The 24,138-nt window shown below is 38.0% G+C and overlaps 1 protein-coding gene across 1 annotated transcript; it reads left to right on the top strand.

The window, feature by feature from the left end:
* The first annotated feature begins 5,064 nt into the window (after nt 1–5,064).
* OGN (osteoglycin) lies at nt 5,065–17,364 on the top strand. The gene is made up of 7 exons (XM_005422400.2): nt 5,065–5,291; nt 5,915–6,161; nt 10,895–10,979; nt 12,979–13,137; nt 13,623–13,825; nt 14,404–14,499; nt 14,830–17,364. Exons 2-7 carry the CDS (start codon nt 6,000–6,002, stop codon nt 14,998–15,000), a joined length of 876 nt encoding a protein of 291 aa, XP_005422457.1. The 5' UTR covers nt 5,065–5,291; nt 5,915–5,999; the 3' UTR covers nt 15,001–17,364.
* Nucleotides 17,365–24,138: the final 6,774 nt, after the last annotated feature.

Below are 24,138 nucleotides of genomic sequence, written 5' to 3'. Positions count from 1 at the left end.
ATTTTAAATGTTTTAACTGTTTTGCCCAAAATTTATATTTCTAACAACCTAATTAATTTAAAAGGAAAATAAATAGAAACACAACCTTGTAATTCAGTACATTAATTCATCATCTACAGAGGAAAAACAAAATCAATTCCCCTATTCTACAAGTACAACACAAGGAAAACAGATAAATGTGAAGATGAGCCATGAACACAGTAAAGCAGATACTATGAACAACACAAGGAACAGATGCCTGGAACACTGAAGTAAAATATGGATAAGGCCAATGATTCTTGGAGCCCTGACTCAAATGTCCCCGTGGACAGAGTAACAGCTCTCAACAAATGATGGTATTGTCATAAAGAAGTAATGCCAATTCTGGAAGGAATTCTAAGAAATTGTAATAAATTGCAGAGTAGATTGGCTTTTGTTTCAGGATATAACTGATGTCACATAGCAAAGCTCAGGAGAACATGTGTTCAACAGAGAGGTCTGGGTAAATAGCACTGTTACTCTGGTTATCATTTGTATTTGTTAACCATAGTTTGATTTCTGTTAATATTATGCGTGATTTTTGCAATGTGCTTTATTCATTTATAACACAGTAACTGATAAAAGCTTTTCTTTTCCAGAAATGCAAGAAATAAAGGTAATGTCTTCAGCCTTAAAAAATTCTGACTATAAATCAGAAACATATGGAAGGATGTTCATACAATCACTAGGTCATTTTTCAGCTGTCTTCATTTTGCAGTTGGTGGCCCTAACAGTGACCTAAACTGATTGCATTCACTGAGCCTTGGAAACAGTTGCAACTTTTCATAAAAATCTGGAGGTGTTTACGCATAACTCTTTCAGGTACTTCTTTAGTGATTCTGAATGTTGAAGAATGCTTCCATTTTCTCTCTAGGACATGAAGACATTTATTTTACATTTAATACTACCTCTGAGCCCTCCTCCATCCCTCAAGGGAGCGGAGTTGGAATTGACTTTGCTTGACACGACTCTTCTATAGCATCACCTTCAGTTCTCAAACTAGCAAAGAAACCAGGAGATTTCTCCCTCCTCCCCCCTCTGGGATATTTTTAGTTCCCAGAATAAATGCAACTCCATCATCATTACTGGCATTAAACTAGCTTAAAAACTATTTTTACATCCTCTATCGGGACCTTAACAAAAAGCAGAAGGGAATGAAGGAGTCTGAGAAGTTTCATATCATACATTTATGTAGCAGCAAAAAGATAAAAGTAGTTTTAGAAACTAGAATTAATCCCACATAAATATCAAAAGAAAAGGTGTGTTTTAGAAAATAAAACTTGTGTAGAGAACCATTCCAAAAAGTTATTTCCTTTAGGTTACAAAAGGAGAAAATAAAAATAGAACCATGGAGTTCAGTTCTAACATCACTTAATGTTTTTACCCTCTTTAACAGTCAATCTCTCACTGCTTACAGATTATGTACATGTTGTCAGGCTGGTGCAATAGCTGCCTTTCCCCCATAAAACCTTTTCTATTATAATTACTCCAATCCAGAACAGCTGGTCAGCATTGTGAGGTGTTTAAATCACACTCCACACAAGTTACCCAAGGAACCTCCAACATGTTGCCTTCCACATGAAGCAGAAATATCACACACAAAACAAAATCCAGCATTGTGCCCAGGTCTATAAATACCCCAAAATCTTTAAAAGCTCTCCTAATTTGTCCTCATTCTGTCCTACACAGATGTCTGGCCAAAAGAAGACGCTGACTTTGAGTATTCTGTGTAAGGGACTCAAGGACCTACCATAAGCACAGCTCAGCTGAGCAATAATCCAGAGTACTTTTTTTCTCAAGAACACTTATAAACAGTAAAACTCAGAAATGGCAGAAGTTGCCAATATCATCCTTTAGAGACTGTGATACAAATGAAAGCCAAGGTCTTTAAGCAACTACAAAATGCACTTCCTCTGTCTAAACATAGAACAAACCTGAACGATTAAAAAGAATCTCAGCTTTGGTTTCTTTCATAAGGAATATCTTGATAGGAACTTTATGGGACTCTCCCTAGTGCTGCCTCAGCACCTCAGAGGTAAGGCCCTGTGGTTTTTCCTCCCCATTTTTCTTTTCCCAGTGTTCTGCCTCCCATTGCACAACCACAAGTCCTTACATAGGCAGTGCCAGCCCCTGCCCTCATGTAATTCCTCCAGGCACCTTGGAGAAGTCATTTCCAGCCTGTCTTGCACAGAGCAAAGTCGACCCCCCTCTGTATTGACATATAAACTGAATACTAGATTCCTTCCCAGATGCTGAATATTTAGTCAGCAACATGGATAGTTTGGATAGTTACCCTAATTTCTGTAGTGCTCTCCTATGTTTGTCCTACCTCTGCCATCCACACCCATCCAGCTTCTCAACTTTTTCTCCTCCTAGTCTTTGTTGTCTAACATGACAGAAGAAAAACCTTGGGGAACAAATGTTACACCTATTCTGTATGCAGCCCTTTTCACCTAAAGCTAAGCTTTCCTGACAGCAGAATCCACAGACCAGAATCCAATCCCATTAATCTGGCTTGGGTTCTATGCATTACAAAAAGTCTTGTGGTTCATTTACACCTTCAGCTACACTTTATAGCCTTACAAAATGACAGGGAAATTACTACTGTTCAAATTTAAGTCATGATTCCATGTCAACAAAATTACGAAAAATAACTTTTTAATATTACTAACAGTCAGTACAGCTGAAAGTATTTTGTGGGGAAATCAGTCAGTGCAAATGAGACATCATAGGGAAATCAAGAAACACATCATGGACATATTTATCAAAAACTGGAGCTCAATGAGTTAACAACACAGCAGGCTTAGGTTTCCAGAAAAAAAACCTCATTCCAAGTACATTGATCCTTGTAACCAGAGTCCAAGCAAAAGACACTTATACATCCAATTTCCAAGCACTACCAGTGCCTAGAAAGCACTCCCTGCTTGCCAGGGTGTTTCCTGTGAGCTCCCCTACTGCCAATGCATATGAACCACATATTTCATCTCACATGATTTGGATAGTTTGGTTATTTCTATTCACTCTGAGCAGGAAAAAAGCAGTTGAAGGAAGCTATACTCCCCTTCCTTGTTTGCAGCCACCCATACCATCCCCATCCTTGTGCTGATCTGAGCATCTGGTATATGTTCAGATAAAAACTTGTTTTATCTGACATTATTTGCTGATATATTTTCTTCTTTCATGAGACAATGCTGATGAACTATGGGACAAGGTTACAACTTTATTTGGCACTGTGAGCTACTCCTTGATGACATCACACCAAACGAACTCCTTAACATCTCCCTCTTTGAATATATTTGTAAGGAAGTATTGATGAGCTTCTGAGAGGTGCCTGTATTGCAGAGAGTACACACATGACAACCTTTTTGTGATAAGCACACAACCCAAATCTTGTGATCTCGATGAACACAGATTTTTCACATTTTGTGCAGAAGCTGTTCCTGAAGTCGTCTAAAAATTCAGAGCCTCTTCTCCGCTTGCAGATCAAAACAAACACATCTTTCCTCGAATGAAGACTTCCTACATTTTCAAGGCTTCATTTATGTAGTAGTTTTCCCTCATTTTTGAAGGTTGTCATATGTAAGGAAAAGATAAAGCTATTCCTGAAACATTCTATGTAGCTGTGAAATCTAGAATTTCAGTACTCAGAAAAATTAACATAAAACTATAACAAATATATCTAATATTTTATATCTTGCTTTCAGCTTCAGCACTTAGTAGTTTTTTTCCCTTGGAATAGTTATCCTTTGATTACATTTAAGCACTGGAAACATTTGTATGCCCCAGAGACAGAGGAAATCCTAACGTGGATGTTTGGCAGATGGGGGGCAGCTGGAAAGGGCGAGTACAAAGCAGAGCTGTGTCATTACTTCCCAGACAGGCAGGAGGGATGCTAAGCTGGTACTGACACTGCAATTTCACCACTTCCAAACTCCTGGTGTCATTGCTCCAGCAGAGTAGCATCTAATGGGATTCAGGGCCCCATTTCCATTCTTAGTCTTCCCTTCATATCTCCATTTTATCATCACAGCATTATCCCAGAGAGAAAGTCCAAACTATCCCATTGTTAAATTCGCATATGAGCTAAGCTACAAACATTTTAATAAAATCCAAACGAGTTCAGAAGTGGTGGTATTGTAAACCCAAAAAGATTTTAGACAGCAACTGGTTGTAGTCACTCTGCAGATTTCCTACATACATTTGGCTGCTAAACAAGGCAGCATTTAAAAGAAAACTTAACCAAAAGGTCCACAGTTTATCACCAGTATTACTCTAGGGAAAAAAAAAAGAAAAAGGTATGACAATAAAAGAGAAATGTAAATTTGGATATATTCCTACTAGATTTTATTGCTACATACTTTTTAAAGACTTGAGAAAGCTACTCTATAAATGTTCAAAGTTGGTCATCTGTCTCCCATTTGTGCTGCCTGCCAAAAATTTATAATGAGGAAAAGAATGGGGGAGAAAGAAATGCATTACAAATCCAGAAAACTGCTGCTCATAGTTCAGATGGAAATTCTACACCTGGACAGTACTCATTGAGTTATCTGTAAAACTGAAACAGAACTTTATTCAAAGCAAGTATTTTTTGTGTAACCCATTTTTCAATAAACTATCTAATAAGTCAATTAATGAAGGATTTAGACACTGTCTAAAAATCTCAACATAAACACAAGAAATTCCAAAGAATGTTTTGCCAGAACTCCTGGGACTGAAAAGTTTCCATTTCATAGATAGGTAAAACTTCTCTAAACATACACAACTTATAATAAAACATTTCGCTATTCACAAAATGTGACTAATACAACAGACGTGTGTTTTGGCTCTACCTCTGTCTCAGAAAGCAGCTGCTTTGTCTCTAGGCTGAAGCATTTCACAAAATGGATAACACATGCCTTATTAGAGACCTCCAGTTTGCACAATTAATATTTCATTTGCAAAAAAAGCCTTAGCACACATAAAGAGCAAAGAAGAAAGCTGCCATTTGAACAAGGAACACCAAAAGTAGGATGAGCTACACAGGCTTAGCATTTGCAAATGTTGTGCAAAGTACAACCCCCTGCTCCAGGATATTACCTCTCACCCTGGGAGAGAATGCTGGCAAAGCGTTTTTACCCCATGGAAAGCACTTTTCAGACTCAAACGTTGAGAGAGTGTTCAGTTCAACAATTTGGATGTAATGCATAACTTGAACCCAAAGTACACTGACAAAAGAATAACTATAGATAAGGATATCTGGTTTTTCAGTGAAGAGCTTGGAATCTGCTAAAGAGGTAGGTGGACTTTTTTCCTAAAAGTAGATTAACTTAGAGCTTAAATAAATCTACAGTTAAGAGGAGAGAAATGCTGTGCAAAGATTTATTTTTAAAAATATTGCATGCTTATTTGTAATGTTTCAAAGATCATGTTTGCAGCCTCTTCCCCTTTCCTGCCTGAAAAGTGCCCAATCTGTATAATATTCTGAAGGTGTTAAGTTATCTTCTCTTGTTTAGTCTCACATGTAAAGTAAAAGACAATGAGAGGCTTTTGTTATAGAGCATTTAGGTTTGAACACCCTTATTTTGACAATAAAGAAAAATGCATTTGAACCTCACATATTTTAATTAATTTATATATATGCCAAATACTTAATATTAACAAAATCATCTTGCTTTTAACAAAAATAAACTGGGAAACAAACAAATGCAATTAAGAGGATATTTTCCTTATTTGTTATAAAATGTTTATTATTTCCCAGTTTCTTCTCATGTTAAGAACAGGTTTTATAAAGTTAGAGTCTAATTAAAGGATACCAAGAGTTAAAAGTTGTTCCATGTTCCTTATGTGTTAGAAACCACTGCCAACAAGTACTCTAGGCTTTAAATATTGTTTTGACGGATTGCATTTTCACTTCCAGTCCCAAAGAAAGTGTTCTCCAGAGTCCAGGCACGAGCAGATCTTCACCAGCTCACTGAAAGCCTCATACATCGTTCTGGGCAAGAATGGAGACTTTGCAGGCTACTTTTTTTTTGTTTATGTTTGTACCTCTGGTAAATCCAGCACCACCTCTACAGCAAGAATCACTCTATGAGTATGATACAGATGTTTTCATGGGAAGCCTGACCCAACAAGATTATGAAATGCAATCCAAGGATATAAGAAAGGTATTTTATTTATATTTTCCTTTTAATACTTTTAACTAAAATAAGCATTATATGAAAAAGGTGTTATGTGCATGCATGTGAGTTCTATGGAAAAGTCCTAAAATAACAGGGAAACATACAATGAGTTCAGACATAGGGAAAGCCACTCAAACTAAAACCACAAAAAAAAAAAATTACCCTTGCTACAGTCTGAGTAAGCCACAGAAGGCAGGCTTGCACAAATAAGGCTAAAGCATCATTTTAACTCTGCTGTTCTTATGTGCCTGCAAGCATAAGAGTTTCAAGGATATATTAATTACCAGCTCAACAGTTTTAACTGTGTTGTATTAACTCAGTGAGTTTGCTTAAGAACAAGGAAGATTATTTATTTTTGTACTACCAAAGTAATAATTGGACCCCCCCCCCTTTTTATGGAACATAATCTGCCAGTATAAACCACAGTTCCTCTTTTAACCTGCCAAACTATCAAGTTTCTTGCCTCAGTTTTTCAGGGGTGGGTGGTTTGGGTTTTTTACAGCTCAACAGTTCAGCAGTCCCAAACTTCTATAGAATGTCCAGTGCTGGAGGAGTCACCTACACATTAACACTTCGAGGGTCTTAATAAAGAGAACATCCCCTACATCTCAGGGCACTCACCAGCATCTCCCAACAGAATGTTTTTGTTGGGTGCTCCACATTCCTGCCTCTGAATTTCAACACAATAGCAGAAGACACAAAGCCAGGGGAGAATTAAGCGAAGTGCCACAGCCTCAGCAGCCAGGGACAGTTACAAATGTCACACCCCCATTCAGTCCTAACCAGTACACACCAAGAGAGAAGGAGATACAACACTGATCAGGGAGAAAAAACAGCAGCAACTGTCCCAAGAGTAGCTGCCAAGGAAAATACCAAGTGGGAACAGCCCAGTATGAAAAGCTCAAGGAGGTTTTCATTAATATTAACTGTACTCGTTACAATAACTTAGCCTGATAAGCAAGAAAATAAAACAGCAAAAGATAGTAAGTAAAAAATTGCAGTCCAAATACAGAAAAATCCCTTTTGTATACCTCTACAGTATTTCCCAAATCTACTTAAATTACAGCTCTCCACTGTTGATTAAAACAATCAGCTACGTATTTATGGCAAATAAATGTCTAAGGTATTTTTAAATCTGACATCTGCCACAGTGATGAAGTAACATGTTTTCATAAACCCATGAAAAAGGGACTATATAAATGACTCTTAACTAATTGCTGACTATCCACTCACAAGTAAGTCTTTAAAAGATACTGAACCTGTTAACTTTAACCAGCTAGGCAGATGACATTGATCAATAAGCTGCTTGCAGAAGATTGCTGCTGCTTCAGTAAAGGAACAAGGAGTATACCTACATGGAAATGGTGCCAACAGATGTGCCACAGACAAATCAAAGTCCTCCTGGCAGTGCTATAAGCTGCAGGTCTTCTGAAGGCCAACAGTTCTGCTTAGGATAATTCTAGGAATGTAGTCAGTCATTATTTCCATCAGGTCAGGTCTCTATTGACATGTTTTCATTGCAAAATAATAAATTAGCTCCTTATGTGCAACAGCTACATTGACACAAGTGCCAGTGTTCCCAGTTTACATCATGGGGTGCACAAACAGATCTTCTATTCATTTATTGCACTGATTTTACTCCCTGAATATTCCAAGTGTTAACTGGAACTGAAATGCATGCCAAATGTTTCCTCAAGCATGCCCAGTCAGAAATCTGTCTTCCATACAAATTTAACTCCTTACTGCATGCTTGAACACACTGTTAGAAAAAAGACTTTTACTAAAAACATCACAAGAAATTTATTACTATGATTATTTGAAACCACAGTCACACCAGTCTTGAATAAAATTTGAGCAATTTAAAGCACAAAATCTTAATTTCCACAAGAGAACAGAACCACTCAATTAGATGCTGTCTCACATCTGGACTAACATTTCATTGAGCATAAACTACCAGACCTTTGTGTTATAAGGTGAATAAATTATTTTGCAGAAATTTGAAGATTGTTGGAGTATTTAGATGTAAAGTGTTAATGTGTCTGTGCAGTAAAGTGGAAGTGGCAGGTGGAATTTAAGTATGTGAGTAGGCCAATATTCCTTCAGTGCATTCCTTACACAGGCAAGTAATGAACTTGTGGTTATAATCCAAACAATCTTCTGCACTGATACTCCATAGTGAGGAATTTTAATGGCTGATCAGCAAATACTTTTTAATTTTAGGAATTTAATGATATTCTGCAAATTACCAGTTTTAATTTCAATGACATTTCCCACTGGCAGAGATTAGCAGTACATTACATTATGCTAAGAAGTCCCACCAAAGACTACTTTGATGGCTCAAGTAGGAGACTGTGCTAGAAATCTTCACCTGGGACAGATAAACTGTGCCAGCAAATGTTGTTAAATGTCCCTGAGGAGCCAAACCAGCTGCAGCCATACAAGTCCACTTGTTCCATGAGCAGTCCACACACTTGGAAGTCTCTACTGGCACAGATACCTCAAGGTCCACGTCTTCATGTGCCTAATCAACCTATCTTTGTGAGCTAACTCCTGCAGAAAGCTTCTGGGAGACTTGCAGTTTGGTAAGCTGACACCCTCAGCCTCCCTCCAGCCAGCATTCTGGCCAAACTGCTGCCAGAATCCTACTGAGAACCTTAAACTTCCTAACTGAGAACCTAAAACTTCAGTAGGACAAACCAAGCTAGCCTAAACCAGAGCCAGAGCCTGGAGAGGCAGACGCAGGGAAGAGCCAAGGGACAGATGATTCACAGGCTAAAAAGGGGTCAAAATGACAGAGGCTGGCCAAGATATTTGTTTCTCAGGCTTTATGTCAAGTCTGAGGGGTTTGTTTTGCAAATAAAAAAATTCCCACAGTAAAGTACACACAAGCAACTAAATATCAAATAAAACACAGTATCAGGAGGAGCTTGGATGCTCTTACCTGCACACTGCACTTGCAGATGAACCACCTGTGTCCCTGAAGGAGGGGAGAATGGGGGGATTAACAAAACTAAAAGGGGTTCAATTGTCAGCACTCCTAGTGTGCAAGCAGCTCTTCCGCAGAGCACTCCTGCCAGGGCCTGATCCTGAAGCATGTTTAAAGCAAAACATCTTCCACATCTCACAATGCTCTTTCCTGCATGTGTTTCCAATAGCCACGCACACCAAAAACCATTTAAAAAAAACCAAACCAACAAACAAATGTTGCAAGCCAAAAACAACTACCACAGTCAAACTGAATTCCCCTTAATGTTACTGCATGAAAATCACAGTATAAGGCACTGTATCTATACTCTAAATACACTAAAAATAGGTATTTCTCTAAAATTGCTCCAGTACCCAATGAAAACCTGACTGCTGTTCCCTGCATCACAAGAGGCCACAATAAGCCCCTGCAGTGTCATAGGCTGGGGACAGTGTGGCTGGACAGTGCCCAGGCACAAAGGGACCTGGGGGTGCTGGTGACAGCTGGCTGAACATGAGCCAGCAGTGTGTCCTGGTGGCCAAGAAGGCCAAGGGCATCCTGGCCTGGATCAACAATGGTGTGGCCAGCAGGAGCAGGGAGGTCATCGTGCCCCTGTACTTGGCATGGGTGAGGGCACACCTAGAGTGCTGTGTCCAGCTCTGGCCCCGCAGGAAGGACATTGAGATGCTTGAGCACATCCAGAGGAGGCAACGAGGCTGGAGAGGGGCTGGGAACACAAACCCTGTGAGGAACCACTGAGGGAGCTGGGGGTGCTCAGCCTGGAGAAAAGGAGACTCAGGGCTGCCCTCATCACTCTGCACAGCTCCTGATAGGTGCCTGTGCTCAGCTGGGGCTGGGCTCTTTCTCCAGGCAGCACTTACAGAACCAGAGGACAGAGTCTTAAGCTGCACCAAGGGAAATTTACGTTGAACTTTAGGAAAAAGTTTTTTACAGAATGGGTGATAAAGTTCTGGAACAGCTGCCCAGGGAGGTGGTGGAGTCACCATCTCTGGGTGTGTTTAAAAAAGACTGGATGTGGCACTCGGTGCCATGGTGTAGGTGAAGTGTTAGGGCTGGACTCCACCTTGAAGGTCTCTTCCAACCTAGTGATTCTGTGTGAAGAGGCCCTTTCTAAGAGCAGCCCACACCTTAAAACAGACTAACATGCAGATCATGGAAACAAATGACTCAATTTCAGCCAATACCTGCAAGGAATGTGTTTATAAACTAAGTTGTCCTGCAACTGAAAAGATGCAATGACTATCTCCAGGAGGAATTCTGAATAACTTTAAATGCAAGGACATCTCAGTCATTTTACTGAGATTAGTTGGACAAAACAATAACAAAATACAACTTCTACTCACAAGAATCATATTGAGTTTTGCATTATATGCAAAATCTTGATCTTCAAAACTCTGTTTCTAAATACCCACCACTTGGATATTCCTTCCCACCATATAGACTATATTTTCTATTTCTATTTTGTGTCTACTGTCCTTTCCTGAAGAACTTGAGTTTTCTAAAGAGCATTGGCAGCACCTTCCCTTCTTGCCTTTTAAAGTGAGAAGTTCATGTGTAAAAGTAACAATACATCACCTTAGTCATCCAACCTATAAAAGCATTTTAAAAAGTGCCATAAGTAGGTATATTGTAGGAAGATCACTTTAAAAGACGTTATTTCAAATCCTTGTAAGGCTCTGTGGCTTTTTGTCTGTGGTTTGTGTTTTAAAACATCAATTGTTCTCTCACAAAGGATGGAACAAATGTTTCTCTTGACACTTCCCTAATGCTGCAAAGTGATGACAGCCAACTCGATGTCCCACCAACAAAGGACACAAGTAAGTTAAACTGATATGAATATTGTGATGTCTAAAATATCCAAAAGAATATGTTTTAACATACAAATCTAAAGTGCAAAGGATAACAAAGGCTAGAGAATTAATATTTTTGTTTATGAATATCTTTCATATCTCCCATGGAAAACCTTGTAACTTCTGATGGAGCAGGCTGAAAAATTTAAAGGATCCTCAGGTAAACTCTGAATACACAAAGCACAGCTTCTAAGCATCTCCACAGACTTGCCCAGTCATATTTGCCATTGAGATGCACCCAAGTTAAATAAGTTAGACAAGACAACAAAGAAAAACAAAATACATCTCCCAGTAAGTTCCACAGTGTAACCAAAGTGATGATGAAATACTATGTGCTTAAAATATTTCAACAGATTTATTTGAACAATTGGCTATTCTCAAAGTTTACATCTGATGATCAGGGAGGTCAATGTTTAAAAGACATCAGGAACATTCTTCACTTGCCAAAGCTTCCTACAGGCTCTGGGTACATTGTCCAGATTTCTCCTAACAACCCCCAGTGCTCTCTGCATAGAAAAAGGACAAAGTTTTTCTGCCAAACAGAGTAGTGAGAAAAAGAGACACTTATTTTGTGTGTCTGTGATATAAACTTCCAGAAATAACTGATGATTCAGCAAGACCAGAGGACTCTCAATGTCTACCAAAGTGTTAATTCAAGGTTAATTATTGCCAAACAGCACCTGTCAACAAGCCCCCATCAAAAGCTGAGCAAGTCTCCAAGAACATCAGAGCTTCTAGACAGACAAGCATAAACACTATTACCTTTTTAACAGTGACAGCGTTGTTTGACATTTTCCATTTCCTACACAAACATGAAAACAAGTCACTAAATAAAAAAAACCCCAAACCACCAAATAAGGCAGAACTCTGTAGCCTAAAAATGATGATATTCACAAAGCTAAAACCTCAAAATCTCCATTCTGTTCTCCGCAGTGCTGCTCTAAGAAAAAGAATTACTGTTATGTGCTGGCTTCCCAGTATTGACCTGCTGCTTTTGTAACTCCTCACTGCTTGCAGAAGGTCCTGTTTTGCTGTGTGGTGACAACTACCCCATGGAATGACCCTGCTGTCTGCATTGCATTCACTCCAGGGTGGAAGCCAACCAAAACTCTCAAAATATAGAAAACACAGCACAAGACACAGCAGTGGTGATGAAACAGGGTTCAAAGCCACATTCATTATATGTATTGGAATATTGCTGGCAGAAAAGATTAGAGCAAAGCAGTAGTTACTGATACTTTACTACTGTCCATGAGGACTAGCATAAGCCAGAAAGGTCTCAAACTACATTACAAAAAGTTTCTCTCTGTACTTAAAACAACAGCTGTGAAAATCTCAGTATAAAACTGATAGAGATCGTGCACAGGGCTCTGAGCAACCTGGTCTAGTAGTGAAAGGTGTCCCTGTCTGTAGCAGGGGGTTGGAATGAGATGTTTTTTAATGTCCCTTCCAACTTAAACCGTATATGATATATAAACATAATTGCTGGAGTTTTTATCAAAAGGTTTAGACAGAACAGTAGCTAGGAATAACACTAGAATGATAATATTGTGTGACCTGCCAGAAATGCTCCAATGCACTTACAGTACCAAATACATGCACTGCCAGGTGTTTCCCCTTGTGGGTTTGGTTCCAAATGTGATATTTAACATGGTCACAAACTTGCAGTTGTCACATTCACCATACTCTTAGCCATCTAAAGATTTCAATTGAATTCAGACCAATTAATAGCATTTCACATGCCCAGGTAAAAACAGAGATTATACACAGGGAAGTCATGCACAATGAAAAGAACAAAAAACCCAAACAGTTGAGAACATAAATCTTCTCAGAACTTGATGCAAATAGAATTTTTTGAAAACCTAACAACGGGAAATCTTAAAAGACACTAGAGAAAACTGTATTTTGAGGAAGCAAGCAGAAGTGAGTTGAGCATGCTGTAAGGGTGCTGTGGCCTTGCTGGCAGACCTGCCCACGTGTTTGCTGTGCGTGTGCCTGAGCGGCTCCGTGTACTGCGAGGAGATCGACATCGAGGCCGTGCCCCCCCTGCCCAAGGAAACCGCTTATCTCTACGCTCGCTTCAACAAGATCAAAAGGATTGCAGCCTCAGACTTCGCTGACATTAGTAAGTAACACCCCAATTTCCGTCTCTGCTTTAGAATACAAAATGGAAAGGCACAATGGACATGCATTTTGGACCCTGTAAACACCTTAGTACTCCCAAACATCAGGCAAAAAACAGATTGCTAAAAATAAAATTCAGCTCTGCATCCCACACAGTCTTAAAAGAGCAGGCATTATTTTTCCTTCAAATGCCCCAGGGACAGCTCTGCCAGCTATCTCACTCCACAGCATGAGAAATTCTATGAATAGCTGAAATCATGTTATCTCTAAGACAAAAAGAAGGACCCAGAGTATTTCCCTTTTTAATTTTTTCAATTTAAGACCAGGAAAAAATCCAGATGGCAATTTTAATAGTATTTGCATTTGTAGAACACAACTTAGATGCTGCAGCCAACAGTATAACATTTAGCATATACCACCATACACATTTCATATGTCATGTAATTATAAAGTCAATACTTAGATTTTCATTTCTTTTGTGTAAAGCTACCTTGAGAAGAATTGATTTTAGTGGAAATAGGATAGAAGAAATAGAAGATGGAGCCTTTTCAAAGCTTCTGCTGTTGGAAGAACTTTCTCTTGCTGAAAATCGACTTGTAAAACTTCCTGTTCTACCTCCCAAACTAACATCACTAAATGCAAACCAAAACAGAATCAAGAGCAGAGGAATCAAAGCAAATGCTTTCAAGGTAAGGAAAAACCCAATAATCTAGGTAATCAAAGTAACCAAAATTAGTAACCAGACTATTCAGTCTGCCACCAAATTATTTTTCTGTATTTTTGTAATCTAAGAAACAAACTACGATGAAGCAGCTTCCAGGTTCTGCTTTGCTTTTAAGGTACTCTGGAGTAACAGTCATTTGTGCACTCACTCTCTCATGTCCTCCATGTAGAAAAGAATTTTCTACGAAATATCTCACCTGCTTGCTTTCTCTCTAACATTTAAAGAAAAAATATTCAAAAATTGATGGCTCAATTAGAGTTCTGAAGACTACAGATATACTAATAAACAACATACATATAGTACTTTATAGTGGTCTCAACTTTAATAACCAACATGCTGACACTGAAATTTCCCAAACATAGAAGGCCTGTTGTATGAATTTCTTGATATAATACAATTCAACATTCACAGCAAAAGAATGGCTTTTGTTACATCAGTTTACAGGTTACGTGATCAGACAAAATTACGGATTTCTTGTAGCAGGCATGAGTTACTTAACCTCAAGTAATACCAGCATCAGTAACCTCTCTTTCTGTTTAACAGAAACTCACAAATTTGGCCTACCTCTACTTAGGACACAACGCACTGGAATCTGTCCCCCTGAACTTACCGGAGAGTCTGCGCATTCTTCACCTTCAGGTATTCCCAAAGGATTTCCTTAACGTTCTCTTAGGAAACACCCCAGGAGTTACACTGGGGTGTTTGCTAAGAGTTACACTGGAGTTACACAATCAAATTTATTTTATTTTAAAACAGTTCTCACTACAGTTTTCCTCTGCATCTCTGAATAAAATCATTTACCATACCAATGTGTATGGCCACGACCATCCAGAAGCTCAGAAGCTGCTAATTCCCATGCAACAATTTATTATTGGTTTCTGTACATCAGATATAGGAAATGGCAAAAGCTCTAATCTTTTATCAACACTGCATGTATGCATTTACTTATGAGAATGTTTTGGTTTGCAGTACAACAACATCACCAGCATCACGGATGACACGTTCTGCAAGTCCAACAACACGCGCTACATCCGCACGCGCATGGATGAGATCAGGATGGAGGGCAACCCCATCGTGCTGGCCAAGCACGTCAACGCCTTCTCCTGCCTGAGGATGCTGCCCGTGGGGACCTACTACTAACCCTGCCCGCGCCAGCCACATGCCACAGCCAGGCATCTAACAAGGATCACTTCTTCCTCTGTTTACAAGTTCATATCCTCGCCCTTAATGCTCTTTTCCCTGCATACCCAGGACCTTTTGCTATGTTGCACAGTTCTCTGAAATAACTATTTCAAGCCAGTTACTTTAGTCATTATCATGTCCCTCATGCTTTCAGAATCTTTTCTCTTAATGAAAGTGTAAAAAAATATATATATATACATGCACACACGTTATCTCAACTTTTATTTCACCACATACTCTTTAGATAAAATCACACAAAACTGCTTATTCTCATTCTTTACCAGCACTCAGAACAACCACCACACTTTACTTTCAGATAAAGGCAAGATTTTCTTTGAGCAAACCAAAGAGGAAAAATATTTCTGAATTCTAATCCCACTCTTTTAATCTGGAGTGAAATCTTTTCAGTTGACCTTCAAAAGTATATTGGATGAAGATGCAGATGAGAGAAAAGTTATGTTTAGAACATTAACATTCCTTTAAGAACCTGATTTGTGGTAAATGAGAATAACTCCTATTTAGGTTTAGTACACTGAACAACATAGCAACTGGAACTTTGCAAAGATGTTTTCGATTTCCTTCTACTATTCTGCTTTGAAAATAACATGTGTTTTATTTTTACACAATGTATTTTTAAGTGAAATACATATGTTTTGCTGAGCTGTTCTCACAAGAGCAGGTTTTGCAACACCAGCTTCCTAGTTTAAAAGAACAGTCTACATACAGAATAACAGACTCAAATACCTTTGTTATTAACTAATGATGTCGACCAAGCCTTGTTTCCACAGCTTCTCCTGACAGGAAATGTGACAATATAGTTAAAAGCAAAGCTGAATTCATGTGTTTACCTGTAAATAAGTATGATTTCCTCTAGATGTCAGAGCAAAGAAAGAGAATTACCCTTCTGCAACAATACTTCTGCTCATTAGGGAAAAATCAAATCAGACTTGGAAGTTACAAAGAAAAGTTGATTCCATCATTAATCTGAAATCAGAGGTAACTTCAACCATTTCACTCAATGACTTGAACCTATGCAGTGCATTAAAAACACAAATTGACAGGTGCAGGCCTTGACACTCAGTTCATCTAGAACTGGCCATCACTGATAAAGGGCACAATGTTTTTAATCCCTCAACTGTACATTTCTGACATCCAGTTTCTCCCTTCCAGTACCTACCACAGGTGTAAGGCCTCCAGACAAATGAATGCCAAAGGTGTGCTAGTTATTATTACCACATCCACTTTGTACTAATTTTGAAACTAGTATAGATTCCTAATTAGTAGAAATAGTTAAGCATCAAATGCATGATGATGTATCACTACATCTAAAGTATTGATTTTACAAAATATTTTGTATTAGTTTTATTTATCTTATTTAGCTAAGCCTTGATTTGTTAGTGCTTGTGCTATGGGGAATTGATGGCACTTAATTCTGAACACATATTTTTGCCCTGAACTCGTTTCCCAAGAAAACCAGCAACCCCCAATATCTTCCATTTTAAGTTATTTAGTGTAACAAGAAGGAAATTCCATTGTCTTAATTGAGAACAAAACCAAGTCCGGCAGCAATACTTGGTTTTCATTTTTCCACATAAATCATAAAACTTTGATGTTCCCAGGTCTTTATCAAAACATGAAAAACAACTTCAAAGCATATAAAAATACATTCCAATGTCAAGCCAAATTTCTATTTGGAAAAAATTAAACCCATCAATTCTCTCCCATCTCTTGTGATAAATGCCCAAGATGGAAAAAACACAGCTGTAAGTGTAATAATGTTACATAAGCAGCAGTCTCTGATCTTATTCTCATCACAAATCACTGCTACTAAAACTCTTCTCAGTAAGTCACCAAAATAAATAAATAAATACCAGTAAATATCACCAAAAACGTGTATACACAAATAAATGCATATTTTTGTAATATATACACACATGTAAACATTCTAAGACCTACCTACTACCACACAATTAATTTTACATTAAAATCTTGTATATATTTTTGAAACATACTAATTATCATCAGTAACACCAATTAATGCTCTTAACACTTTGTGAACAAACCAAAGTAGACAAGTGGTACCTTCTGAATGTCTCATGCAGGCACCAAGTTCTCTGATGTGTTTTACTTTATTTTCCCCATTCACAGCAAGTTAATCAAAACATGAAGTGAGAAAGGCTTCAGTAGGGAGGATTTCCAGCTCCTATTTCTGTGACCAGTACTAATATCAAGCTGAATGTAAACCATTTTATTTTTTTCCTATCACTCATTTCTGTCCTGAATTTCCAATAAAACTTGAATTTTTGTTCTTGTTTATCAGTATCAGCTTCCACAACCTGCTCTTTCAGCCTTGCCAACATGTCCCAGCTGTTCAGCCTCACAGCAGACTAAGGTTAGGAGGTTATTTGCAGAGGTAAATCCATTTTACAGACACATTTATTGTGACAATAGCAAGATCTGCCATACAGAATACTTGGTGAACACCCCACTTGCTCCTTCAAAACCTATTTTGAATTGACCTTGAATTGCCATTAATCTCAAAACATCCAATATTACTTGAAGTACTCACCCATTTCTACATTATCCCTTTCTTCTCGAGTACCAAAACAGGAAAGAAAAAATAAACTACCATTGGTGTTTTTACACTACACGCTGAGAAAAAAGTATCAGAAACTATTTTATTTCTACATCAAAGCCTTGGCACTTTTCTTTAAAAAAACCCCACATTAATAGAAAAGCTATAAACCCAAGACTCCCCCCCAGCAGTTTTCTCTCCAAAACAGGGCAGTCTATAGAGCAGGCAGGGGGAAAAAATAAATACAAAGATTACAGACTCATTTTTAATTTTGTGTAAGTGTGAATATTAACAGGATAGACTCTTGAGTTGGTTTTATGCATATATTAACAACATATGTCTAATTGCTTTCCCACAAATTACTGCAGCATTAAATTACAAATATACATTCTCCTTGGCAAACTAGTCATTTGAATTGTCATATTTGAACCTTTTATTAATTTTCTTACCTGAGAAAGTCTTCTGTTTCAAAATTAAGTTATTAGCAATGCTAACCAAAATAAGAAGGTCTAAAATACTCTTCATAAGCACACAGTCAGTCATATTTGGTAAATACTCTCCCAAATTGGTTTGTCTTTCAACTTTACCTTTGTCTTTGACCATGGAAATAAAACTACCTTTAGAAAGAATATCTGTAATACTGACAAACTTGTAAGGCCTTCAATGAATTATCTTCACACATCTTCTAGCAATTAGTAGATAATTTCATTGTTTATACTCAACATCTGAACAAACACTTTTAAAAACTGCTTATATAACAACAATTTGAAAATTGTCCCCAAAACTCTTTCCTATTTTTTCCTTTTTATTACATTTTAAAATGAGAAATATTTACAACAGTTCACCAAATCACTGTCCCAGAAACCACAGTCACTGCTGATCTAAGGATCAGAAAGCATCAAGGGAAGCTGGAAAAAACAACTGCAGAGCCCTAAAGCTCTTGGTGCTCTACCTTTTCTGTCGAGGGATTAGAGAAAAGCCCTTAGACAAAAGCCAGCAGGATTAGGCAATGCCAGTTCATTGCTCAGCTGAGGACTGGATTTTTTTTCTTTTTAGTGCTATCAGAAAATAGAACTCTTTTTTCTATTCTGGTTGATTGGATAATAGAAATTGATTCATTTGGCACAGAACTCAAAGGTCTAAAAGACTGAAAAAATAGGAAAGGATGCAGTTCCCACTTGATACTGCAGCTGAAAAGTAAAGATGGTGTCGAGTTTAATGACCATAAACTCTTGAGGTATGTAAAACTCAGCCAAGAAACCACAAACAATTAAGCAGCTAAACACTGTTCCCTAACATAAAGCATCATGTAAGATGTTTTGTGTCTGTAAGACTGTAGTATTTTTACTCCAAGGATTAGTTGTTTATCTTAAAACCAGCACAAAGCCAAAACAAACAAGGCAAATACCAGTAATTTAAAACTAAGCTCAAATACTATGCTCCAGTTAGGAGGGAGCAACAGTTTATTTCCCACACAAGTAAAACACTCCAGAACTGAAAGTGCTGTCATCCAAACACATGCTGACACATCTTCAAGAGAAACAGATCTAATCCTTCAAAACCAACATTTATATGCCAAAAACTACAAGTGTTATTTTCTTTTAATTTCTTCTTTTTTAAAAATCAAAATAAAATATAATACTCAAAGCAAACTGTCTCACTCCTTCACAGAAAGGCAGAGTCTTATTTTCCTCCACCCATGAGGAACACAGCAACTACTGCTCAATTACCCCTTGAACACAGCACAAATTTTTAGCTCATATTCTCTTCAGCACCACATACAAAATTAAGACCTATACTCTGCTAAAGACAGCCAGTTTCACTTCCAGTGCTCTGTCTTACTAAACTTCTTAAAACAATAAATATTGTACTAATAAATAAAGGCTTGATAGACACTACCTTGAAATGCAGGAAGGTGTGTCTACGATGCTCGTACCACTCAGCATAGGTTGAAAGGCTTCTGAAAAATGTTGGAAGATCTCCATGTTCTTCAGTGCTATAAAACAAAAATATATTGTTTAACCCACTCATAATCAGATGTATCAATTCAATGGCCTAAAATTCACATTTTAAAAAAATTCATTAGTATTGTTTGGATATGAAGTAGAAATCACCCAAAATAAGAATTACAGAGCTGAAAAAAAGCTGTAGTGTAGTGATTGAAAAAGTGGTTGAAGAACACATTCCTAAACCAGTGTTTCTAGTGCTTGTCTTACTTGTGAAACGTGGGAACAAAGTAGTCACCTGCAAAATCTTAGCTTGATTTTATTCTTGTTTAACTCGTTTTCTAAATAAATTCTAAGATGCGGCATAGTAGAACCCAAACCTGCAAAATGGTAAGATTTCCCAAACTGCATTACTAACCTTCAAATATTCCCAAAATCTTTGTCCTAGCCAACTAACTCTACATGAGATGTTCCCAGCCTCTGCCCACATGACATTCAGCTTTCCAGATTATCCTTGCAGCTTCACTAGGTTGGGAGACCTGATGACACAGGGCATCTAAACCAAAACTTCTATCAGACTGTTAAAGCTTCATGTGATCTTGTCTCCAGAGCAGAGGGGCTCCAGCCCTCTGAACATCTTCCTCACTCTCCTCTGGACCTGCTCCAACAGGTCCATGTTCCTTCTTATGCTGGGGGGAGAGTGGGAGGGAAAGATAGATATAAATGTTTATTTTTTAAATTTCTAGTATGAATCAGGATGGAGAAAGCAAAAGAGACAATAGAAGGTGACAAACTGTCAGGCAGCAAACCACACATGCAGGGTTGTTGGTGAAAAGAGGGAAAATATCTCATAAAGGGTGTGCAGTTTTCACTAAACAAATGCAGCCAGAATGCAAAGGATGCAGAGCTCCACAAAAACGATGTCAGGATAGCTGAAATAACACAATTATTTAAACATAAGGGTGAAAGGCTTCATGTCATTGTTGATATGAGCCACAGACTATTAGCCATCATCAAAACACACCTGGCAAGCACTGTTTTGAAAGTATAAATATTTATTTTGGTTACTAATATGGGATTTTACAAGTTTACAAAACCTGACTGAGGAAGATACCTGACTGATGTTTGAGAATTTTTCAGGAAGTTAAGAGTATTTAAATTCTAATGTAAATTTGACTTCTAACATCCTTTCTGAGATTAGCTATTCTTTTTGGATTTTCAGAACAGCTGAGAGCAGAGACCTGAGACATTCACAGAATGGCTGCAACAGTGGATTACCAAGTCAGTTCAGCCTTCCCAGGGAGAACTGTGCTTTCAATCCTGCTCTATTTAATGTACAGGAACAGCAAACCTTAACCAGTTACACAAAGAAACTGGGAAAAATACATTAAGGTCATTCAGATATTGAAAATGTGAAAGAAAAGCCAAACAAGTTTTATCCCAGCCTGGAAAGAACAGCATCATTAAAGGAAGTTACCACAGTAGTCACAGCTGCCAACAAAATCAGGCCAAGATGAAAAAAATGCTGGCAGCACTGGGAAAAATGAGTCCCTGGAAGGACACAGACACTGATTTAGAATAGCTCATTGGCCCTGGTCTGGGAGCTGGTTTTAACCACAACTCTGAATTGCACATGTCCAAGTCTACTCATTCTATAGGAACTGTAGAGCCTTGGTAACAACTGCCCACATCCATGCCCAGAGAACAGATTCCACACAAACTGCTCTGGGCTTTTTTAATCTCCATTCATGGAATAGGGAACACAAAGCTTTGAAAAATGATTGAATTTTTCAACACTTGAAATTCTTTTTGAAGAACTTGGCAATTTTAATAAAATCCACATTTATGCTACTTAAAATACTATCACAAACTGTGACCTTGGTTTAGCATGGTTATTAGTTTATTTCCTTTTTGCCTCAAAATCGTTTTTAGGTGATGCAGCAGATAATTTTCAAGGGTGGATCATCAACAGGAAGAAAAAGCTTTGGGTAGAAGTTCAAAGAACCAGTTTCCAATGTAGAAGTTAGTCTACCAACATATCTGAGGAGGTAGTTTTCTCACATAGCACTGGCTAAATTCAAAATAAAAAGCTGAACTCAGTGTTTAGAATGGGGGAATCTGTTGGCAAGAACAGCTGCATGTAAATCCATATGGGCAAAAGAGTAAGAGTTCACCAGTTCAGTGAACTCTCACAGCATTGAATCTACCCATAAACACTAATTCCTAATTAGCCCAAATTAGCCTAATTCCTCCTGCTGATGTCAACTACACCAAATGCTAAAATACCAAGGAAACATGGTATAAAATAACATGGTAGTAAGAGAGTGGATGGTAAAAATTCAAGTCTTTTTTTATTTTGAAGGAATTTAGCATTACAAAAATCCACTTGAAGCAGAAAACACCTGTCTCCAATGCCAACATCCATGTTACAGAGAAGTCATCCAAAATCACTGAAAAGGATATTCAGGAAGAGAGCAACTCTGTCAGCTTAAAATCATGGGCTCTTCATCCAAACACACTTTCCCAAAATATCAAGAAAACACAGAAGTATATAGGAAATTTACCTGCTTTAAGAGTACCTAACCCTCCTTTAATCTGTTCCTTTATGTATTTTAAGGGAGAAAATCAATTGGAACTCACTGCAGAATGCAAGACTTCCTACATTAGCATAGAAAATCAAACCAGAACTCAGAGCTGGGGGGAGAATTCCTGCTTCTCTTCATTTGCAAGGGACTTTGCCCATGCAGCAATTAATATAATGCACATTTTCTAAATCCTGCACTCTGACTTATAGATTCTAACAAATTAGTAAAAAGTAAGAGCAATTTTCATACTGCTTAAAAACTCTATTTGCCTAAGTAACCCATGCAAAGGTGAACTCCCTCAAAAATTAATGGGGTGTCAAGTCTAAAAAAGGAAAAAGGACTGACAAGAGTTTCTTTAGATGTTGTGGTTCTCAACACTAATAAAGTACAACATAAGTGATAAGTGGTCCAAAGGGGACACATGTGAAATCAAAAAAAATACAACTAAATATTGTGATTTCATTTGCAGACATCTGTTATTGTCACAAAATAATTAAGAAACTATATTAAAATATACCCACTTTTAAAAATGTACAATTCTTATATGGAGATGTACCATTTATATATTGCAGCAGTACCTGCAGACTGCTGAATTTTGCTTCAATTAAAAATATATTGTTCAAGTGTTCTAGCATCCCCCTATTTTCTTCCAAAGCAGGAACTGAATGCCAGGTTTTTAACTCTGCTGTTCTTAAAGACCATTTTCTGACATGTATTATGAAAAAAAACATAGCCAAAAAAAATTTAAAAACTGGGGAGGAAAAAAATCCCAGCCAAGAGACAAAACAGAACAGAACTAGACAATGGATTTGGCAAGACTGGGCCAAGGAAGCAAGAGAAGAAAACAAACTGGTAGGGAGGTTGAAAATTAACAAAACAGCAGGAGACCAGATTCAGCTGGTCAGGAATGGAGGGAAAAGAAGGGAAGAGGTAGGAATTTCAGGAGCAGACTAAAGAACAAAGGGCTACTTGGGAAAAGTCTGAAACTGGACATGAGGGGATTACAACTTGGAAAAAGAAATGAGGAGTAGCCCCACAAGGGGATTGAGAAAACAGGCCCTGAAAGGAGATCACAGACTCAATGGAACAGGGGGTGCTCTCAAACAGGCACTGCAGGATCAGCCATGGACTCACTGCCTCACACTGCCAGCACAGGACAGGGCACACAGGAAAAGTGAAACTTGAAGGTGTTATGGGGGAACAAGTTTGGGTTGTTCCCTACCCCCAGAAGAATTTTTCAACCTACTGACCCCATTGACCCTATTGGCCATGTGGCTGCAAGGGTATCCACAGGCACAAGGCCAAGGTGGCATGTGCAAAGAGAGGCTCAGGAGACAGCACTGCCTGCTTTGTTGACAACTCCTATCATTCATGAAAACTTGTGCTTATTTATGAGTACTGGCACAAGGTGAAAAAGGAGAAGAGACAGGGACAAGAGAGCAGGGCTGCAGCCAGGATGAAATAAAGTCTGCCACTACTTCAACACATTCCTTTCCAGTGTGACTATTAAGTTCCAATACACTTCTGCTGTCATAAAATACCCATGAATAAAACAGGGCAATTTCCTCTTCTAAATCCCACTTCTTGAGAGCAGTCAGCTGTTCTTCCCAACTTCACCACAAGCTTTAGTAGATTTATATGGAAATCTCAAAGCCTTTGAGTAAAACAGTTTTCAGTAGAGACTACTGAAGCCTGAGGTAACTCAATAGACCTTTCTCTTCATCCATCTGTTGGCCCTTCCTCTCCCTCCCCAAGACCAAAAAATAATAGAAAACAAAAGAAGCAACTTAAAAAAAAGAATTAAATCAATGACTCAGTGATAATGGATTTGTTCTCAGAACAGCTTGCTAGCACAATTCAATGGAATACTGCAGACAAATAATTTGATCATTTACTCATGTTACCACAAGAAGTTGGCATACTCCAGAAAATTATAAGAAACAGCATTCATTCATACATTTAAGTTTTAGTATGCTAATTTTGTTAAGCC

The sequence above is a fragment of the Geospiza fortis genome, unplaced genomic scaffold, assembly GCF_000277835.1.
Source record: "Geospiza fortis unplaced genomic scaffold, GeoFor_1.0 scaffold78, whole genome shotgun sequence".
In the NCBI taxonomy this organism is placed as follows: domain Eukaryota; kingdom Metazoa; phylum Chordata; class Aves; order Passeriformes; family Thraupidae; genus Geospiza; species Geospiza fortis.
This window is presented reverse-complemented; position numbering and strand designations above follow the sequence as displayed.